The sequence below is a fragment of the Austrofundulus limnaeus genome, unplaced genomic scaffold (genome assembly GCF_001266775.1).
Source record: "Austrofundulus limnaeus strain Quisiro unplaced genomic scaffold, Austrofundulus_limnaeus-1.0 Scaffold357, whole genome shotgun sequence".
Lineage (NCBI taxonomy): Eukaryota > Metazoa > Chordata > Actinopteri > Cyprinodontiformes > Rivulidae > Austrofundulus > Austrofundulus limnaeus.
The window spans coordinates 348,877-367,777 of NW_013952759.1; the positions used below are offsets into that span (position 1 = coordinate 348,877).

Genomic DNA, 18,901 nt, shown 5'->3' on the forward strand with positions numbered 1-18,901 from the left:
TTCTATGTTTATACTAAAGCATGGAATGACATTCCTCAAAACATAAAGTCCATTTCAAAACTACAGCCCTTTAAGAAGAATCTTGTCTGCCATTTGCTGGACATTTTTGTTGTGCTCCTATTTTGCAAATGCTGCCTTCCTGAAATTTGGTATGCTTGTTTGTCTTTGTGTCTATGGTGTATAATGATGTGATTGTGATGCTGTAATTCTGAGTGTTGTTTGTGCTGCAGAACAGGAACCTGCTGTAAAACAGCAATTATGCTGAGTTAGGGTTGATTTTTAATAATCTTTTCCTGTTAAATAAATAAATCAAATCAAATCAATTTCCCTCTACATCCAGCTGCACTGATGTCTATCTCACTGTTTTCATGTTTTCTATCCTATATTTAGATTTTAATTTGTCAGGTTAATTGTTTTTTGTTGTCTTTTTAGTGAGCAGTCCAAATTGTATCCCAGCTTCAAAGTACCGGTACGTTTTGTTCCTACATAAAACAAGAACACATCAGGGTTGCTTCATAACAAAATTAGGTTAATGGTGCCAAGTAGGATCAGGTGGAGAAAGCATTTTGGAGCCAAAGAACCTAATGTACCAAACACACTGAGTGTGTGTGTATAAAAACTGAGTGCTGACTCTAAACTGATGAGTTTGAGATGTTTTTTGGTCGAGGGGAATGGCTTTAACTTTAATGTGAAAGTAAACTATATCTTAAGTGTCAAGATTGGTAAAAACATGAGATCTGCCTGGTCTGGTCTGTTCCTCAGGATATAACTGATTCATGGTTCATCTGCTCTCAATGTAAAATAAGATGCACCTCTGTTTCATGACTCAAGTCAAAGGTCAGAAGAGGCAACTACTAGATAGATTTTGAGATCAGAGTCTTGCAAAACCAAACATTTATAGATGAACTAAAGTGAAATTAAATATGTTGGCATTTGTGTTTCTGTATACGGTTCACATATTGTGATACAATTTTAGGTATGATCATCAAAATGATGAAAAATATTGACCTTAAAGGTGTCTGAGATTTTAAGATCGAATTACTTCCATATTGGCTGTCACATTTAAATGTTCTCAAAACCTTACAAACATTAAATAAATAGTCATATAAAAGAGCCGTTGCTTTATCTGCTTTGCTTCTTAAATTGCTGTTAAAAGACCAAAGTGTTTGCAATTATTGTCTTGAAATATTCACTAAACTAAGTTTTTCTTTTTCGTTCCGTACTGCAGAGCTGGAAATGATGCAGCATTTTGTCTAAAAGAACCCCCGACTTTATCTCCACTATGAGATTATCTTGTATGAAAATGGAATCGGGCGTTCATTGTGAACATTAGGACATTAGTTGGAGCCAATGATGCCCTCGGTAATGTCAGACAGCACTTAGCTTTTGAGGATGTTTTAGTGAGTCTGAGCTGTTTGGAACAACCTTGACTTCCACCTGTTCATCAGCTCTGCTGTTTAGCAGAATTTATTGTGTGAAAGTTGCAGAAAGAATTGATTTCTGTAGATATTTCCCATTTGTGTAGGATTTTATAATCCTAATCTTGGATCATTGACTTACAAAATGCCCAACCCATCATCAGCAGTTTTGGACCTCAATGACTCCACAGCTCCTATAACTATTTAAAGTAGTTTGCCATTTTCCCCACACACACTGGCATTACTGATGTTTGTTGAGTCTTTTTAGCTCTTTCTTCAGAGTAGGCACTTTCTTCTCTCAATAGAGACGCAGGAGTCATGTAGGAGGATGGGATTAAATGTACATTGATTGGCCAAACACGTTGGCACAATTAAAAGTGGTTCTTTAAAGTTGAACATGTGCAGCTCTGAATAGACTGATCAGTTGTATGCATCTTGTATAATTCCTTCTTCTGAATATTTGTAGCTTGTTCAGTTTGTTCAGAACCACCTCAGCAATGGTTAAAGTGGGTAAAACTGGGTATTTCATGCTTATGATTTTGTTGTCGGCAGACTTCTGCCTGTAGATTGGCTGAGCTGAGGTAGAACTCGCAAACCCTTCCTGGAGAGAAGTGACGACGACGACGAGCTCCTTGAGCTGGATAGAGCGTTCTAAAATGAGCCGAAATGCCAGGAAGTTTGGGGAAAAAGTGGCTGCCGTCAGTTACACAAGAACCTATAAACCGTGCCGTGACAAAATAAAAAATAGTCACTGTCGTACAATAACACTACAGTTTTTTTTCTCTTTTCCGTTTTACACCACAATGACTGAAGCCACGTGCTGACGATMYGCCCACAGAGTGATGGATACACTGACACGGAAACACACATACACCTGAGCAGAATCGAACACACATGAACCAAATAGAGTGAGATGGAGATTTTAGAGAGATTTGTTCGCAGAAATTATCAGATGAACATAAAGAGGAGAAATGATAAATTTGAATATCATTCAAAAGATTTTAAATTATAATTTTAGAAAATTTTGTTTTGCAAAACAGTGTATCCCACTGATATTGCAAAAATAGGACAGTCTTATAAATTAAATTTCAGTTATGATGTGAAATCCTGATAATTATTCTGAACAAACCCTTTGAAGAAGCCTTGAAACACTGAATAAACAGACTAAACTGAAGTTTTACCTAATGGGCATTTGCTCAGAGCAGGGTGCTTGCGACCTTAGCTACAAAAGGACAGCATTGACTGACCCCCTTTTGTTCCTTTCTTTTTCTCATTCCTGCCTCTTAAAGGGCTGCAGTCTAATTTTAGCAACCGATCCATTAGAATAGACGCTGTATTGTTAGATTTCTGGTCACATTTGATGAGCTGATTGTCACGGTCATCAAAAGTGACAAATTATTTTAGTTCCATTAAAGACAGAAATCGTGCATGACTTGTGAAAAAAATAATAATTAAGGTTGTGATTTGTTTGACCAATTATCTTTGTCTTTGTTTGCAACAGACTTACAAAGGTATTTGGTGTGTGTTCATTGTCTTTTTATTTGAGCTGTGCCAAAACAAAAGCCCTRTAATATGCAGAATTTCATCATTATTGTTGTATTGAGAGAAAAGTTTGTTTAATACTGAGCTTTGCATTAGAAAGTCTTGCCTCACTGACAACACAAGGTCATGTGCTGCTAATTGAACAGAAATTTTAGGCCTCCTTTGGTCAATTTTTAATCTGCTACGTGATGTCTGTGACACAGCTGCTGGAGGTTGTGAAATTTTCCCTGGCATGCATTTCTATACCAGAGGCTAACTTTCCTGAAACGTCCTTATTTCTCCACAGTTAGATCATTAACTTTAGCCCCTGTAGTTTGGTTCATCTCTCAGTAGATATGTAACTTTTTGTTTTGTTTTTCCACTTATGTATGTTGTGCCACTGTATATAACGAGAGATGTTTTGTCTAACTCTGCTCTGTGTTCATGTCAAACAGGGTGAAGAAGGACCTCCCAGTCTGGAGTACATCAAGGCAAAAGACTTGTTCCCCCAGAAGGAACTGGTGAAGGAAGATGAAAGTCTTCAGGTGAGTCGAGTTTCAGACACTTTAAAAACTCTTTCATGGTATGAGGTCCTAAAAAGTCGACCACGTTGTAGATCAGGGGTGGGCGATCCTGATCCTCGAGGACCGCTATCCTGYATATTTTAYTCGTAATCTCTCGAGCACCAGGATTGCCCACCCCTGGTCTAGATCTAGACCCAAATGGAGTCTAATCTGGACACAGATTGGTCATTTCAGTGGAACTATGTTTCCCTGTTCACATTGTATCATATTTATGGTAATTCAGTTTAAATAGTGCAACTTTTCTAGCCTTTAYGGTAATTTCCACAGATGCCCCATGGTTTAGGGCTGCACAATATATTGCAAATTTACCGTCTTCGCAATTACAGCCTGTGCATATCGCAAAAAAACTTTAAATTGCAATAAATGGTTGGTTTTAATGTTTGCATTTATGTTTTGTCAGCATCAGTCTGACAAAATGAACCAGAGATACCACATCAAATCATAGTCACTTTGTCAAGTTGTAAAGGAAATGATGTATTAGATTTCAAAGACGTCAACACTTTGTACATAAGTCATCACAACATGAAGCACTGTTATCGCACATCGCAGGTTTTCTTTATCGTGCAGCCTTTCCATGGTCCCCCACTTCTTCTGTCTGCACTACCTGAAAACAAATACAAACCTCAGAAAACAGTACCTGAGTGAGGAAAACAGGTAAAGCTGCTACTAAACGTAAAGTTTAGAAGAAAACTGGAGGTTTTTGTCCAGACTGGACATTTGTATGTTCATTTAGAGTTTAAAACTTGTTTGTCTTTTCTGTTCAGAGACAGAGGGGATTTCCAAACTCTGCAAAGTCAAGTGTTACAACAAAATTAGCACAGAAATATATTGAATTTTACCGACGAAAAACAGAGCTGTGAGCAAAGTTTGACAGATCCATTCACTGGCTTTCCCGCTGCACGCCTGAATAACCTGATTTTACTTTAAAAGAACTTTCCTGGATAGCAAACATAAAAGGTTTCTAACTTTTACTTTAAATAAAATGGACATGGGCCTGTCCAAATACAGTTTTCTTTTAGAAAAACAGCAAAAGGTTTTGTTTCCTCAGATTTCTTCCTGTTTCACATGTAAATAACAATAAATCTAAATTATTTAAATTGTTTCATAAGGACATTTAATTTTCCAAGCCTTTGCTTTCTTTAGGCAGACCTTGTAGAATTTAACTGAAAACCACATCTCAGTGGTTTCCAAACTTTTCAGCTTCTGGCGCACAAAATACAAGTCACAGAAACTGGGGTCACAAGTTTCTGTGACTTGTATTTTGTGGTTTACATAAGAAAACTTTACTAATAACCTAAACACGGGCATAATTAYGATATAAACAGACTTTACAATTATGATTCTATGTCYGGAAATCWTCTGGGGACTCTCACTTGATGTTTCATGACCCACAGAGGAGTCCCAACCCCAGCTTTGGGAACCACTGCTTTAGAGGACAAACCTCTGGTCTCACACTCAGCACCACGTCTGTGTGATAAACAAATGTCTAATGAAAAGACAGAGGGTTTTTCTTTCAGATAATAACCTTTATGTTTCACACTGGCTTTAAGTTTAACATCAGTTTTACTCTAAAACTCCCTCCTGTGACTTCAGTGGGTGGAAATATGTGCAAAGAAACTGCTGCAGGAGTCAAGACTTTAAAGGTTCAAACCTCCACAACGAAGTGAGGATAATTACTAAAATATTTGATGTCAAAATTGTTTTTATGATGTTTGACACAAACATGTTATTTAGGAAACTTGGTGACTGACAAAAGGTTTTTATTTGAAGGTGGACGCTTCCCTCGACTGATAAGACATGACACTTCCTCTAAAGAAGAAAAACAAAGTTTATTTAGAGAAGTAATTCTGAGTTTGGCTGTTTTAGAAAAGGTTTGTATTTATGAAAAGCTTTAAAAACGTTTATGAAGCAGCAATTCAGTTCTGTTTATTTATATTTATTTTATTTACAATAAATTTATCTAACAGAACATTCATGTACATAGTAAAACAGCAGTTATTAAAATGTTTTACCTAAGTTAATCTGAAATACAACATGGCAGCTTTCGTAAAACAATTCCTGCTGGTTTAAAATCCAACAAAAAGAAAAGGTGAGGATAAATGTCTAGTGTCTATTGTGTGAACAATAAATAAATAAATAAGTGGAGAAAGTTTTATATTATGTTAATGACTTCAGACACCAAAAATAATCAAGCTACCGTAAATATGTTTTTTTGTAAGAAAAATCACCAAGTTTATTTGTTTTTGTTTCTTGTATTGAATATATTTTCCCACACAAAGTTTGTTATTCAAAGAAATCAGTCTTAGGACATTTAACACTTAAAACTACTTTAAAATGAATGCTGCTCTATTGAAATAAAAAGGGTTTCTAACTAATAAAAACAAAAACAGAGCATCTGAGCAGCATTTTAGGTCATTTTATTGGCAAAGACTTGTTAGTCTTTTACACAGTGATGGGTAACTTTCACTTTGACATTTGTAGTGTTGAGTTTCTGATGGTTAATGGAGTTCAACACTGAGTGTAGAGAACTGGACAAAAGAAAGATGGAGGGAGGCGGTCTTCACCCAGCCGGGGGTCATTCTSTGCTCTTCCTATTTGTTGGTTTCCATCAATGCATGTTTCTGCTTGAGCTGCAGTGAACTGAATGAAGTTTCGGCCTCTTCAAAGTGTATTTATTCATAAACGGCCGTGCACAGATTCAAACCAGTATCCGTCTGAGGCAAATACTTTATAATCGGTTTCAGTGCAACAATTTCTATAATCTTCCACACTCTGCCTCCATTTCCTCTGCATTCACACGTGCAGTCACACCTTCTGTCTGTGCTTTTGCGCTTTTGTTATGAAGGTATTTCTTTTCACGCATCTGCTCTCTAAAAACACCTTTCTCTCTCAGCAAATCGCAAGCTTCTCCTGCCCTATCATGTTTAAACCATGCATCCGTCCCTTTGTACTTGCAGACTGCGGTGTACGCTCAGAGTTGTGTGCATACTCTGACATGCACGCAGCTTCAAGCGGAAGTCACGACTCACTAGTGTGAGCAATATTCACGGGTCTCCTCCCCCTCCACCCCCCACCCCCCTTCTGTCTGTTTTTCATCTTTGCGCTGCTGAAGGCTTCATGGAGGAAACGTGACACAGTATTTTCTGCTGCACTTGCCGGCTGCTCATGACTCATGCACCTACTTCCAGAGCGCGACTTGTTTAATGCAGCTCCCAGTCTGTACAGCATGTTAACTATGGCAGCCCCACCAGGACGTGTTGGGTTTCTCCCACAGCAGAAAAGCAGTCACTCAGAAGCTGCATGATCACATTTTAGTCATTTCTGCTGCCGTTGAAACAAACTGTCTCCCTTCATTCAACCGAGCATTAAAAAAAACAAAGATGTTTGTTGATTTTGTTCATTTTTTATTAATCTTTTTAACTATGCATAACATTATTAAGACTTTTCTCATCAGCAACTTCAGAGTTTTCAGCTCTGCTTCTGCCTTTATGTTCTCTTGTCTCTTTAATTCAGTTCAATTTTTTTATTAGAGCCTGTCAAATGCTGATAATGAATTGTAAAATTAAAAATGTTCAGACTGGAGGCCTGGTACCTAAATTTGGCTCAGATGTCTGACTGCAGAGTACAATGTGCTCCAGTTCCCAGATTAAGCTGTCCCTTTTTTTTCTCTGATTGGATTTATGTGCATTTACAGTAGAGCTGAGCAGCAGCAGCAGGCGCATCGACAAGCMCCAAAACATAGAACAGACAGTTCATATAAATATAAGCTCCCTAAAGTCTAGAAATATTAGATTAATTTTGACCTTGACCAAAAGCGTGTGCTACGAGGCAAGATGAGGTGACTTCAGGTGAAGTTCAGGATTTTTAGTGTCATGATTCACTTTTTACTTTTTGCAGCAGCATTTAATTATTAATTTTTTTACAAAATTACATTGTTTGGCATAAAAAATAATTCGAATTTTTTCCTGTGAGTCATTTTTGGATTAGGGACTAATATTAATTATCTAAACTACAAAAGACTTCCTGTTTAAATGATAAAAAATACTTTCACCAAACTGCGTGTTTGTTTATATTTCCATAGATATTATCTCTTTAACACTTTCAGTGCAACACTGTAGATTGTTTAACAGAAAGTGGACTTGTTTAAAACAAATTCAATGACTGAACTGTTTTTTTTATCTTTGTTCCTCATTAAGTGCAAAGTTTATAAAGCATCATAAAAACAGAATAAACTATGTCTCAATAAAATATGGCACCTGAAGCAGGTTAGCAGTGGTGGACCCACAGAACCAGAGTTAGAAATATAATCAGTTCTAATAGTTTATTTGTTGTTAGCAACTTCCAGACTTAGTGTTTTTTTTTTTACCTAAAAAATTCAAAGTATAGTTTTGGACACATTTCATATTACTGTAATACAAGTCATCAAACAAAGTTATTCTACAAAAATATGTCTAGTTCTGGTGACTTTGATAACAAAGGTTGAAGTAAATGATGATGATGATTTATTTTGGACATGAGACAAACAGAAACAAACAATCAAATAATTAAATGAATAAACCAAAACAAGAAAAAATCCAATTAGTTCAACAAAAACAAAAAGAAAAAGCTCACTCACAATTAAATATTCAACATTCTATTTTTATATCTTGCCTCTACCTTTTAAGGTTCATTATTTCAGCGTGAGATACTTAAAATCGTTATTGTTGGACAAATATAGAAAAGATAAACATTGGTCAGCTTAGTTCAATTTAGATTTTATTGGTGGGGGGGTTATTCCCCCTTTTTATAAGTTCAGTTTTTTATTATTCTAACCTGTGTATAAATATCAGTAAATGCCAAGAGTTTATTTTTTATTTCAGAATATAACAAACTATAGTTTTCAAACAGCGATTCTAAAACTTAATGTAATTCATGKTCCTTATTTCAAGCATCAAGTTGTTTTTTTCTGTTTAATCATTTTATTATAAGGAGTAAAACTGTCTCTTTTGATTGTAAAGRTTGCAGACCCCCTGATCTAAATCAACACTAATCAATAACATGACTTACTGATGTTTGACCAGCAGGAAGCTGTGCTTAATTAAACTATCAATATTTCTATTTAAGGTTTTGTGTATTCGTTTCTTTTCCACGTTAGAAGAAATCTGTATAATCTTGTATTTTTACAAACCACATCCAGCATATTGGCTCTGTGCTGTTTAACGGTGGTTGCCGATGTTTTAAATCTGCCTGATTGCTCTGATAATGTCCCATCTGCTCCACTGCATGTTGTGCTTTTCACCATGCACTGGTGGGTCCTGCTTCGTGTGAGTCAGCAATACAGCTAATGTTGTCTCTAAGCAACGCCGTTGTCCTCACTACCACAGACCAAACAAGATCTGAGTCGCCATTCATCATCCTCAGWGCTTTAAAGCAGCCGGAGCCAAAGAAAATGTGCAGAAATAACAAACCTCACTTTTTACACATCAACTACAGTCTTCTGCTTAGTGTCAGAAAGTGACACAGAGTAATAATGTAAAATCACTGCATATCAAGGATTCAAATGAATTCTCTTGAAAAAGGGCATAGTTACTGAGCGGTGGAGTATTTTTTTACCACAAAGCCGAGTGTGAAGTTGAGCTCTGAGAAAAAAAGAGTTAAAAGCTTTGGTTTATTTATAAATTAAAAGATTTTTTGTGAGTTGGCAAATGCACTTGTGTGACACACGCACACACTCCCTTTGCTTTTAAAGAGAATTCCCCGCCTCAGAATCTGTTTTAAAAAGTGTGATCGACCTCTCTCAGAAACCAATTACCTTAATGTAAGGGTCTCGTTGCGACCAAGGCTGGCTCTTGGCTCTGACTGTAATGAAATGGGGACATATAAGAATATTAATGGAAAGTCAGTCCTGCTTTTTGTTTGCCTGCTCTGTCAGGCTCAGCAACCAGCTCACAAACATTTGTCTGTAAAACCATGTGTTCTTGAATTGGACTGACTGCTAAAGTTGTAGATTTACAGTATATGCAGCCATTACATGTGCAAGTTGCTTTAAAGTAGACATGCTTTTATATCCTTCTTTTTCACATTTAAATCATTCACTTAGGGTCTATATAAAGTGGAACTGCAATGCTTGGGTCTGAATTCCTTCTTTACTAGCTGTGTTTCATTTGACTATGAAAATGTGCTAATTAGACGTTTGAAAATAAATTTGCTCAATGGAAACATGTCAATTTCGATAAAACGTCCTTTTTTCGACAAAATGTTTCAGCGCTAGGATGAGGTGGTTTTTCGGCCATATCAAAATTGGTGTGTTTCGCTAAACTGCAATGGAAACACGTTTTTCGCATCACAGGAGTCACGTGATCAACAGCTGGCTGTTTCTACTGGCAAAAAGACAAAGAAGACAACAGGAAGTAGAAGTAGTAGTAAAATCACCGAAGTTGTAAAATAAAGTAGTAAACTCACAGACTACAATTTCCCAAAAACTCAGCGTACGTAGCCGCTCCTAAGTATAAGGGGCTTGTCGCTCGAAAGCCTCGATAAGACGCCGACATCTCCTCTGTTGATGAGCGCTAGTGTCATGAGAGCAAATGCATGTGTTTACATCCATTGCCACCATGTTTGTAATGACATTGCGAGAACAAMCGTATTACGTGTGTACGTAAACGTGTGACTTTAATAGCATTTCTTACTTAATGGAAACACYGCAGTTGTGAAACTCTGTTTTTTGACATTAACAGAATATTGACAAAGTTTTGTGCACATTTGCAATGGAAACGCAGCTACTGTAACTCCACAAGCCCCTCTTTCACCCCTTTTCTGAGATGTGTCTCAGATCAACTTATTTCTTTCAATGCAAATGAGGCCCTTCACTTACATATGGTGTCTCAGGGCACTGTACATAAAAAGAACAATGTAAAGAAGAAACCAGCAGGTTGTGTTGAATCACTTCATCACAGTCTCCCATCCTGAGCAAACGGTGAAGAGGGAAAACTCCCTGCTAATCGGGAAGAAACCTCCAGCAGAACCAGGCTCAGGATAGGCGGCCATCTGCCTCGACCGGCTGGTTGGAGGACAAGAAAGAGGCACAGACAAATACAGAAGAACTGGTCCGGGACTAGTCCAGGCGCACCTTCCTCTGTGTGACTTCTAAGCTATAAAAGGTACTTTTTATACAAAACAAAGCAGCAAAGATAATCTGAAGCAATGACAACAGTGTGTTTTACACTAGACTACATGAAACATTTGAATTCTTAAGCAATAGTACACAGTAGTAACAAAAGCTGTGAAAAATTATGACAATATTTTAACACAAAGTACATGTCAGATACTTTTAAAAAAATATAAATGCTGCCACGTTATGAATGAACATGTTTTATAGACAAGGCGATAACAACCGCGGTGCCTCAACATACTTGACGAGTTRGCTAACGCTAGCACCAAGAATGTMACTGTTCATGTGTTCCCCACAACATGAACAAAACAATGCCAAGCTGTTTATGTATTAATGCTAATAAAACACGCAGAACGGTTAACTTCTCGAAGAGTTTAAAACGAGCACACAGCACTAACATATCAGAAGGCATGATGCTAATGTTATCAAAACAATGACCAGGACATCCTATTCATAAAATTCATGCCTCGCAGCACCAGGAGAAACTGAATTCAAAATTTCTGCACTCCTACAGACCCCAAGTACAAAACAAAAYCTATTTAAGGGCTAAAAAATTGGATCTTGCATGAAATGTTCAAAAATTCATCCAGTAGTKAATRAGATATTTTGCCAACATGCAKGCGCACAAAGGTAAAAACAATCGCTCCGCAGCAGCAGGTGATAAAAACAGGATTAATGAACTGAAAGGGTGTAAATAAAAGTCAAATAACTGGTGCTGAAAAAAATGCTTTTTTTAAATAGACTTAAACACACTTTGTGTCCCTACAGGTGCCATTCCCAGTTCTTCAGGGGGAAGGAGTGGAATATCTTGGCCGTGCCGATGAAGCTGTCATCGCCATTTCTAACTACAGACTCCACATCAAGTTCAAGGACTCTGTCATCAATGTGAGTCTCAGACTGTATAAACACRCAGAGAAACCTCAAACCTTTTGCTTCAGTACAAATGACACAAGTGTCTGAGAAATTTCTACTTCTGCCATGCCACACCACCGCAGGGGCCAATCACAGGAGAGAGGAGGGCTCAGTGTTTAGTTTGGACTCGCTCAGGCTTCTCAACCCCCCACCCCACCCCGTCCCAATTATTTTTTTTATAAACGTATAACTCTGCTAACAAGGCAAACAGATCCAGGAGCATTTTAGACAAGGTACTCATAAGGTGGTTTTAGTCCTGCGTTTGCCATGAAGGTGTTTGTACCAGGACTGAACCACAGGAGTGGTGGGTTCTCTGATCYACGGACAAGAAGGGGTTTGATGTGACATCCAAGTACCAAAGCCCAGCCCCCACTGGCACTGAGGCCCACCAGCCCCCTCCTACTGACGTCAGGCCTTGCTCAAACACAAACAGGCATATTGTTTATACCCACTGGCAGTGAAATTCCTCCTCCTTCCCAAAATCTTGTCATGTTCTGCAGCGGGAGTCAGTATTTGGAAAWCATGGCAGGATTTTAAATCAGGAAGGGTCTGATTACCTGCTAGTGTTAGCATAGTAAAGGAGACGGGGAGTAACTCCATTGAGTTTAAAGGTCACCAGCTAACAAGCGGGGGGTGGGTGGGGGGTCCTGCCTTGACCCCTAGTTGTAGAGATGAACTCTGCACAAAGCCATCCCCCCCATACTTCTAAGCTGTTTTCTCACCCTTTGCCCTCGTCTGTTTGTCTTTCTCTCCATAGTTTCCATTTGCTTTGTGCACACGTGTGATTCATCTCGCACTCATTGGTGTTTTCTTTCTTTTAACTCTTCATTTCCCTTTTCTCTCCCAAGTTATTTGATTTTAATAGTTTTTTTTTCATTTCCTCCTGTCTTGTCCTCCCTCCCCACCCTCCCTCCCTTTCTCTTTGTGTTGACTCCATGATGTCACTGTGTTTAAGACCTACCCAGGTGTGGACAAAGACTTTTCTGTGAGTACCCTGTGATAAAACATCTCCCTCTGCCACAGTCTAGACGGCCCGGTCCAGTCCCTTAGCTCCCGTTCAGCCTGCCTGGTTATTAAGCACTAAGACAAACTATAACTACGTTCAGCTGGGCGKGGATGGTAACCTTCTGATTTTTTTGTAAAGGGATTGTTGGACAGGGTTTACCCTGAGAAATGATGAATMAAAGTATGACTGTGTTTTTTTGTTTTTTCAAAGATTGCAAATATTTTCTTATCACTCTATGAATACAGYGTTTATGAAGACATTTGTCACAGCTGGGGGCATGTGGGTGATTGAGTGAATCTCAGTAGCACCTTTATTTTTTCCAACCATATTGCTTCCAAGCTTCATCAATGGAGTAAACATCAGCTGTTTGGTGTTGAAAGAAGTTAAGATATCAAAGAAGCGTAGCTCTCCGAAGTGAGTTCAAAACTTCACGTCATATGGACTGAGTCTGGACTGAGCCAGAAGGGGTTAACGTGTGCAGCTGTGCGTCTGGCCTGACAGCAGACTGACTGCAGATCCTCTCTGTCTCCCCCTACAGGTGCCACTCCGGCTGATCGAAAGTGTGGAAGGCAGAGATATGTTCCAGCTGCACATCATCTGCAAAGACTCCAAAATTGTCAGGTAGGAAGATGAGCTCAGATAATTCGGTATTTATTTTTATACCCAATCCAACAGCTCAGCTTTGTCAAGAGTAATGAAACATATGAAAATGTATCTTCAGCTCTGATGTTTTAATTGTAGAAATAGTTTCTGTATTCATTAGGGCTTGCCATATCAAATGAAAAAGAAAGCAGAGGAAGGCACTGCAAAGCTATAAACATAATAGCAATTTGGACAAAAGATGCTTAGCACAATGTGATAGTGAAACTAAAAGAGGTGCATTGTTTCTGGAGGTTTCTAATACATCTAATCCTTATGCTGGATTCTTCACAGGTGCCATTTTGCAACATTCAAACAGTGCCAGGAATGGGTTAAGCGTCTGAACCGGGCCATAGCCCACCCGTCCAGACTGGAGGACCTGTTCGCCCTGGCTTATCATGCCTGGTGTTTGGGAGGAAGTGCAGATGATGAAGACCAGCATGCTCATCTCTGTCGCCCAGGTTCAGATAGCCACATCCACACAGTGACGCTTTAGAAAATGCTGCCCGTCGGGATCGTTTCTGCTTGTATTTATACCTTCACATATGTTTCGTGCACAGGGGATCATGTGCATCACAGAATGGAAATGGAGGTCAAGAGGATGGGCTTTGACACGCAGAACGTCTGGAGAGTGTCCGACATCAACTGCAACTACAAGTAATTCAAACAAATAGAACTGGCATGTCACTGAACTGCATCTGTACCTGGTTCGGTAGGCGTGGTGCCTGCTGACAGAGGACATGTCCATCGAATCTTGTTTTTTACTCTGGGTTGAGTTTAAAAGATGTGACTYAAAGTTAAGTAAATATAGACTAAAAGTTAAACAAAAATAGACACAACTAAATCTTTCTATTTTATTCCTATTTATAGATTCCTTTTAATACAGCAAATAATGCCTTAAAGGTGATGAGAAGTTTTTTTCACTCACTTGTTAAAAATATCTTTAAAATGAGTGTGTATGARTTTACACGGCCTCCTCTACAGTGGGGGGCACCTCAACATAAAAAATGTCGGTTAGTTTGGTTAGAGGACTCACAAGAACACATCCTGCTGAGGGAGACAGACACACCGGACAGCTGACTAATTATACAAACTGCATCCTGTTGAGACCAGTGACTCAGCAAAGAATTTCACTTTCCCACTCGCGCTCTCACAGTGTTTGTGTCTCCCTCAGCAGGTGAGTAGGAACTGAAGATGGTATCATGGGACAGAGAGAGTAGGGATCACAGATGGAGTTGCACAGCGGTGCTGAGATTCATGTTTTGTATGTGTAAAAAAATAACGTAGCCTTAACAACCATCTCACCTGTTGTTCCTCCTGTAGGTTGTGCTCCAGCTACCCACAGAAGCTCCTGGTTCCAATATGGATCACWGACAAGGAGCTGGAGAGTGTGGCTTCCTTCAGGTCCTGGAAGAGGATCCCTGTGGTGGTCTACAGGTGGGTTTCCCGACACGCGGTGGGCGCACATTAATGATGGTTACCTGACTCTATAACCTTGTGTTCCAGACATCAGAAGAACGGCGCAGTGATCGCTCGTTGCAGCCAGCCTGAGATCAGCTGGTGGGGCTGGAGGAACACRGATGACGAGTACCTGGTGACGTCCATCGCTAAGGCCTGTCACATGGGCACCGGAGCCAAGGGGACGGCAGCCAGCCGACAGCGAGGGGAAGCTCCTGACTCCTGTGACAGTGATTTTGGTAAGTCTGATGCAGATTTTCTATTTTAAAATCGAAACACTTTCCCTTATTTTTAAAATATGTCAGCTCCTGAAACAAGGCTGAAATTGTTCAATTAACTTTGTCACAAAAAGTCCCTGTGCAGTCTCTGATTTTGTCAAGTAGGGGTCTCCACTGTACAGAGGGGGAGTTTCTTCCCGTGTGAGTGCAGTTTGTTCTAACCATGATTGACAGAAGCTGTTGAGTGGGCGGAGATTGGCAAAACCGTGATTGGTCAGGTTGACTTGTCTTGGCAGGCAAGTTAAAAAAAATGAAGTAATGATACAGTTATTGTGGAGATGTAAATATAATTTAGTGACTTCAAATTCGGTGCGACTGTCTTGAGGTATRATTAATATTCATATTAAAAATGATATTTTTCCAGGCAGGCTTGGGCTTTTTTTACCAGTCATCCCTCCACATGTATGGCGTTCAAACTCCGTGCAACTAGCACCTTCCTGTCTCGAGTTATGACTCAATTTAATATTTATATAATATTAGCTGCTTTCTGGGTGTTTCCATTGACTTACATGACCCCCAACTGCTCAGCTTTCATCCAACTAAATCATTATGATTTCTTCACACCAGCACGTCTTTACCWAACTCCTCCCACAACGTTAACCAGACCAATCATGTCTGAGAAACTCCTCCCAAACAACAAGAACGTCCCACTTAGTGACTACAGAGACCCCCTTCTCGATTTAGTGCTCACATGGGATGTATTCAGTGCTGTCACTAGTTTATTCAAGAGTAAATGATCAGACCTCACATTGCATTCATGGTTCTTTATTCACATGCTGCAGTTTAAAAAGCTGCTTTTCATCAGCGTGACTCGAATAGAAATCAGTTTATATAATATAAAATTATCAACACTCTAAGTAGGACATCTGTCAGCACAGCTTCTAAATACAAACAGCTCATTGCATCTTTTTGAACCAAGATTTTCTTGTTTTTCAAAGATGACACCAATATGTCAAAGTGTGAGGAGCTGAAAGGGGTTTAACACATTTACAGATGCAGGTACAGGGTGTTCACTAAGCGGCAGCACGTCTCTCGCCGTCTTTGTGTAGAGATGTGCTTCACTTCTACAATAATCACTCCTCTCTTACTGAGATCAATTCTGAAAGCAGCTCTTWAGTGTTGATCATCAGGTGGGAATGAGGATTTGAAGCAGCCTGTATGTTCACATCTGTTTCCCTGCTTTACCTTTTGAGTCGCCTCCTCCTCTTCAACGCATTGATCGACTCAAGTCTACAATTTAATTCTTTGTTTTTATTTTGTCCTCAGATTCCTCACTGACAGGCGTCTCTGGCTGTGAGGACAACAGTGTCCCACAGAAGCTGCTGATTCTGGACGCTCGCTCGTACACCGCAGCAGTGGCCAACAGAGCCAAGGGTGGAGGCTGTGAATGTGAGGGTGAGTGTGATGTTAACCTTTTATTTCTGATCATTAATGAACTGTGGTTTTAATCTTAAAAGATAAGGGGACACAGTTACTTCTTTTCTTTTTGAAAGGATGGTTCTGGTATTTTGGAGTAGTATTCTGAGGAAAATTTACAAATCTATTTATTACCAATTGTACATTGCTCTTTCTGCACAGGAAGTGCTACAGTTACACYACTTGCGCTTGGAAATACAGCTCAACGCTGCAAAGATGTTTCACAGTTTGCATTTTTTTTTCATAGACCCTACAGTAACTGCTAGTAGTTTGCTGTAATCCCTGTAATTTGGTGGAAACTGGCAATACAGTACARAAAGAAAGGTCTTTTTTTCCCTCATGATTTTTTTGAGTTTTCAAGTTAAATTGTAGATGACACCAATTGACTAATTTTGTAACAAAAGTAAAATCTGTTCCATTAAAAAAATTTTCAGTACAGTGCATGATGCTCCGCTCAGAGTGCAGTAACAGTTTACTGTACAATTGTGTGTAGCTGTTAACTGTGTCGCTCATGTGTTTTTGTTTGGTTCTTATCTCATTACGATGCCACTCAAACACACTGTAGGCCTTCGTTGGACCACGTACAGTTTCTGGGTACTCTAAGAACAAACCCCTGCCAAAATCAGGGCTTCACACTAACTAGTATTCTCTAAACAACCTTCTGTAGAAAAAACTGCATTGTTCAAAAATGTTATGTCCAAATAAAATAGGAACCCACTGGATTTCTTCTCAAAACACAGCAGCTCTGCTCTAAGAAACTCTGCAAAACACTCCCAACTTCTTAAATATTGAATTGAAGCTTATAATGTACAACTCTTCCTGGTTATAAAAGAAAGAACACATGATAACCCACACACCAGCTCTCATTATGTTTAAATTTAAAGGCTTAAATAATCAGAAAGTATAAATTACAAAACAGCATCTAACAGCAAGTTATTTTTACAATTTCTGTAAATAATCATTGAAGGAGCTCTCTACATAAACTTGATCTTATCTTATACACTTCATGGAAAGAGCTGAACTATCCCTTTAATGTGAATTACAACTGTTGTTTAAAGCAGTAAATCTGACAGATTGAAATGTGAAAAGGTAGAATTGTTGTCTGCATCGTTCAGAGTAAAAATAGTTTGACCTATATTTGGATTGTTTGTGTTTAGAGTACTATCCGAACTGTGAGGTCATGTTTATGGGAATGGCCAACATCCATGCCATCCGCAACAGCTTCCAGGCTCTGAGGGCCGTCTGCAGTCAAATCCCAGATCCTGGAAAGTAAGTCGATCTGTTTGACCTTTTCCTCAGAACAGTTCTGTCCTCGTTTGCACACCCCCCCCCCCCCACACACACACTCCCTCCCTTGTTTTGATGCAGTGAAATAACACCGTGCTGCCACAGTGCTGTCCTGTTCCTCTTGAAAAAAACACCACCACAAACAGTGTGTTCTGCATCTGATACTTGATCTTTAAAGTACAGGGGTGAACCCAGCTACTGAGACGTCACATGTTGTTTTAAGGCTTGTTGTTCTGATGAAGGTGTGTGCAAACACGGAGTCCTCCTCAGAAATAGGTCAGAAACTCAGTTTATTTATATCAGCTAAAGCCACACTACGTGACCGCAGGATGACAGACTGATCCTTACAGTAGAAAGGCCCAAGAAGTCTTTACATGCATATGACTCCTGCTGTAACCTCTGAAGACATTTGAGAGAAATCTCCCGAACAAATTGTTCACTTAGAAAATAAAGAGATGATGAGTGGGCAGAGAAACTGTCATTCCTCTGAGGAAAGATATCTCCACAGTATATTTAAAAATCACCAGTTTTAAATGTGATCTCAGGGCACCGTACAATAAAAAATCCCAAACCTCAGTAGATGAGAACTTTTAAATGCCTAAAACAAAATAAAGCTGTAGGTGTTATAAATGCAACATGATGGCTGCACAATATTAGGAAATAAGGATAATTCACTCAAACCCCGATTTGATTATCAATTTTAAAGTGCCTGTGGCATCAGATTTTTATAATAAACATGAATGCATTTTTGGAAAGATAACATTAATAACATATTGTAAAACAAATTTCACGTTGCTGAGTTGAACGGTTGTTGAGATATTTGCATGTGAAGAAACAGGAAGTGATGTCAAAAGGGAATGTCAGCATGTAAACAGAGCGTTGTTACAAAAGCTAACAACACAGACTATAGAGAAGAATCTGATGTTTCTTTATATTTTTAGTTGATATCAAAGAGAGACAAAGAAGAGTTAAAGTTTAAATAATTTTATTTTAATAAAGAGAGACCAGTGAGTTTATTTTACTAATGAGTTCCCCTTTGATGTCACTTCCTGTTTCATTTTGCCTGAGCCAAATTTAAAAGAGAATAGGCCAGTTAGTTTATCCATTTTGTCATACAAAATGGGTAAAATCATATGTACAATACCAATTTTCTTAAGTATAAAGATGCTTTCTTTGACTTTTTGTATTTGAAGGATAGACATGTCACAAGCACTTTAAGTTCACTATTATTA

At 38.8% G+C, this 18,901-nt stretch overlaps 1 protein-coding gene across 4 annotated transcripts in view; it reads left to right on the forward strand.

The window, feature by feature from the left end:
* The window catches only part of mtmr4 (myotubularin related protein 4), a 48,416-nt gene that overhangs the window by 22,274 nt on the left and 7,241 nt on the right, over positions 1–18,901 (forward strand). For 3 of the 4 annotated variants that reach the window (XM_014023103.1, XM_014023102.1, XM_014023099.1), the window contains 10 exons: positions 3,395–3,484; positions 11,442–11,558; positions 12,541–12,570; positions 13,130–13,212; positions 13,525–13,691; positions 13,791–13,887; positions 14,554–14,667; positions 14,737–14,927; positions 16,233–16,361; positions 17,540–17,651. In XM_014023103.1, the coding sequence (XP_013878557.1) occupies positions 3,395–3,484; positions 11,442–11,558; positions 12,541–12,570; positions 13,130–13,212; positions 13,525–13,691; positions 13,791–13,887; positions 14,554–14,667; positions 14,737–14,927; positions 16,233–16,361; positions 17,540–17,651 (1,130 nt within the window). The remainder of the gene's footprint in view (positions 1–3,394; positions 3,485–11,441; positions 11,559–12,540; positions 12,571–13,129; positions 13,213–13,524; positions 13,692–13,790; positions 13,888–14,553; positions 14,668–14,736; positions 14,928–16,232; positions 16,362–17,539; positions 17,652–18,901) is intronic. The other variant, XM_014023101.1, reaches the window with a different exon arrangement.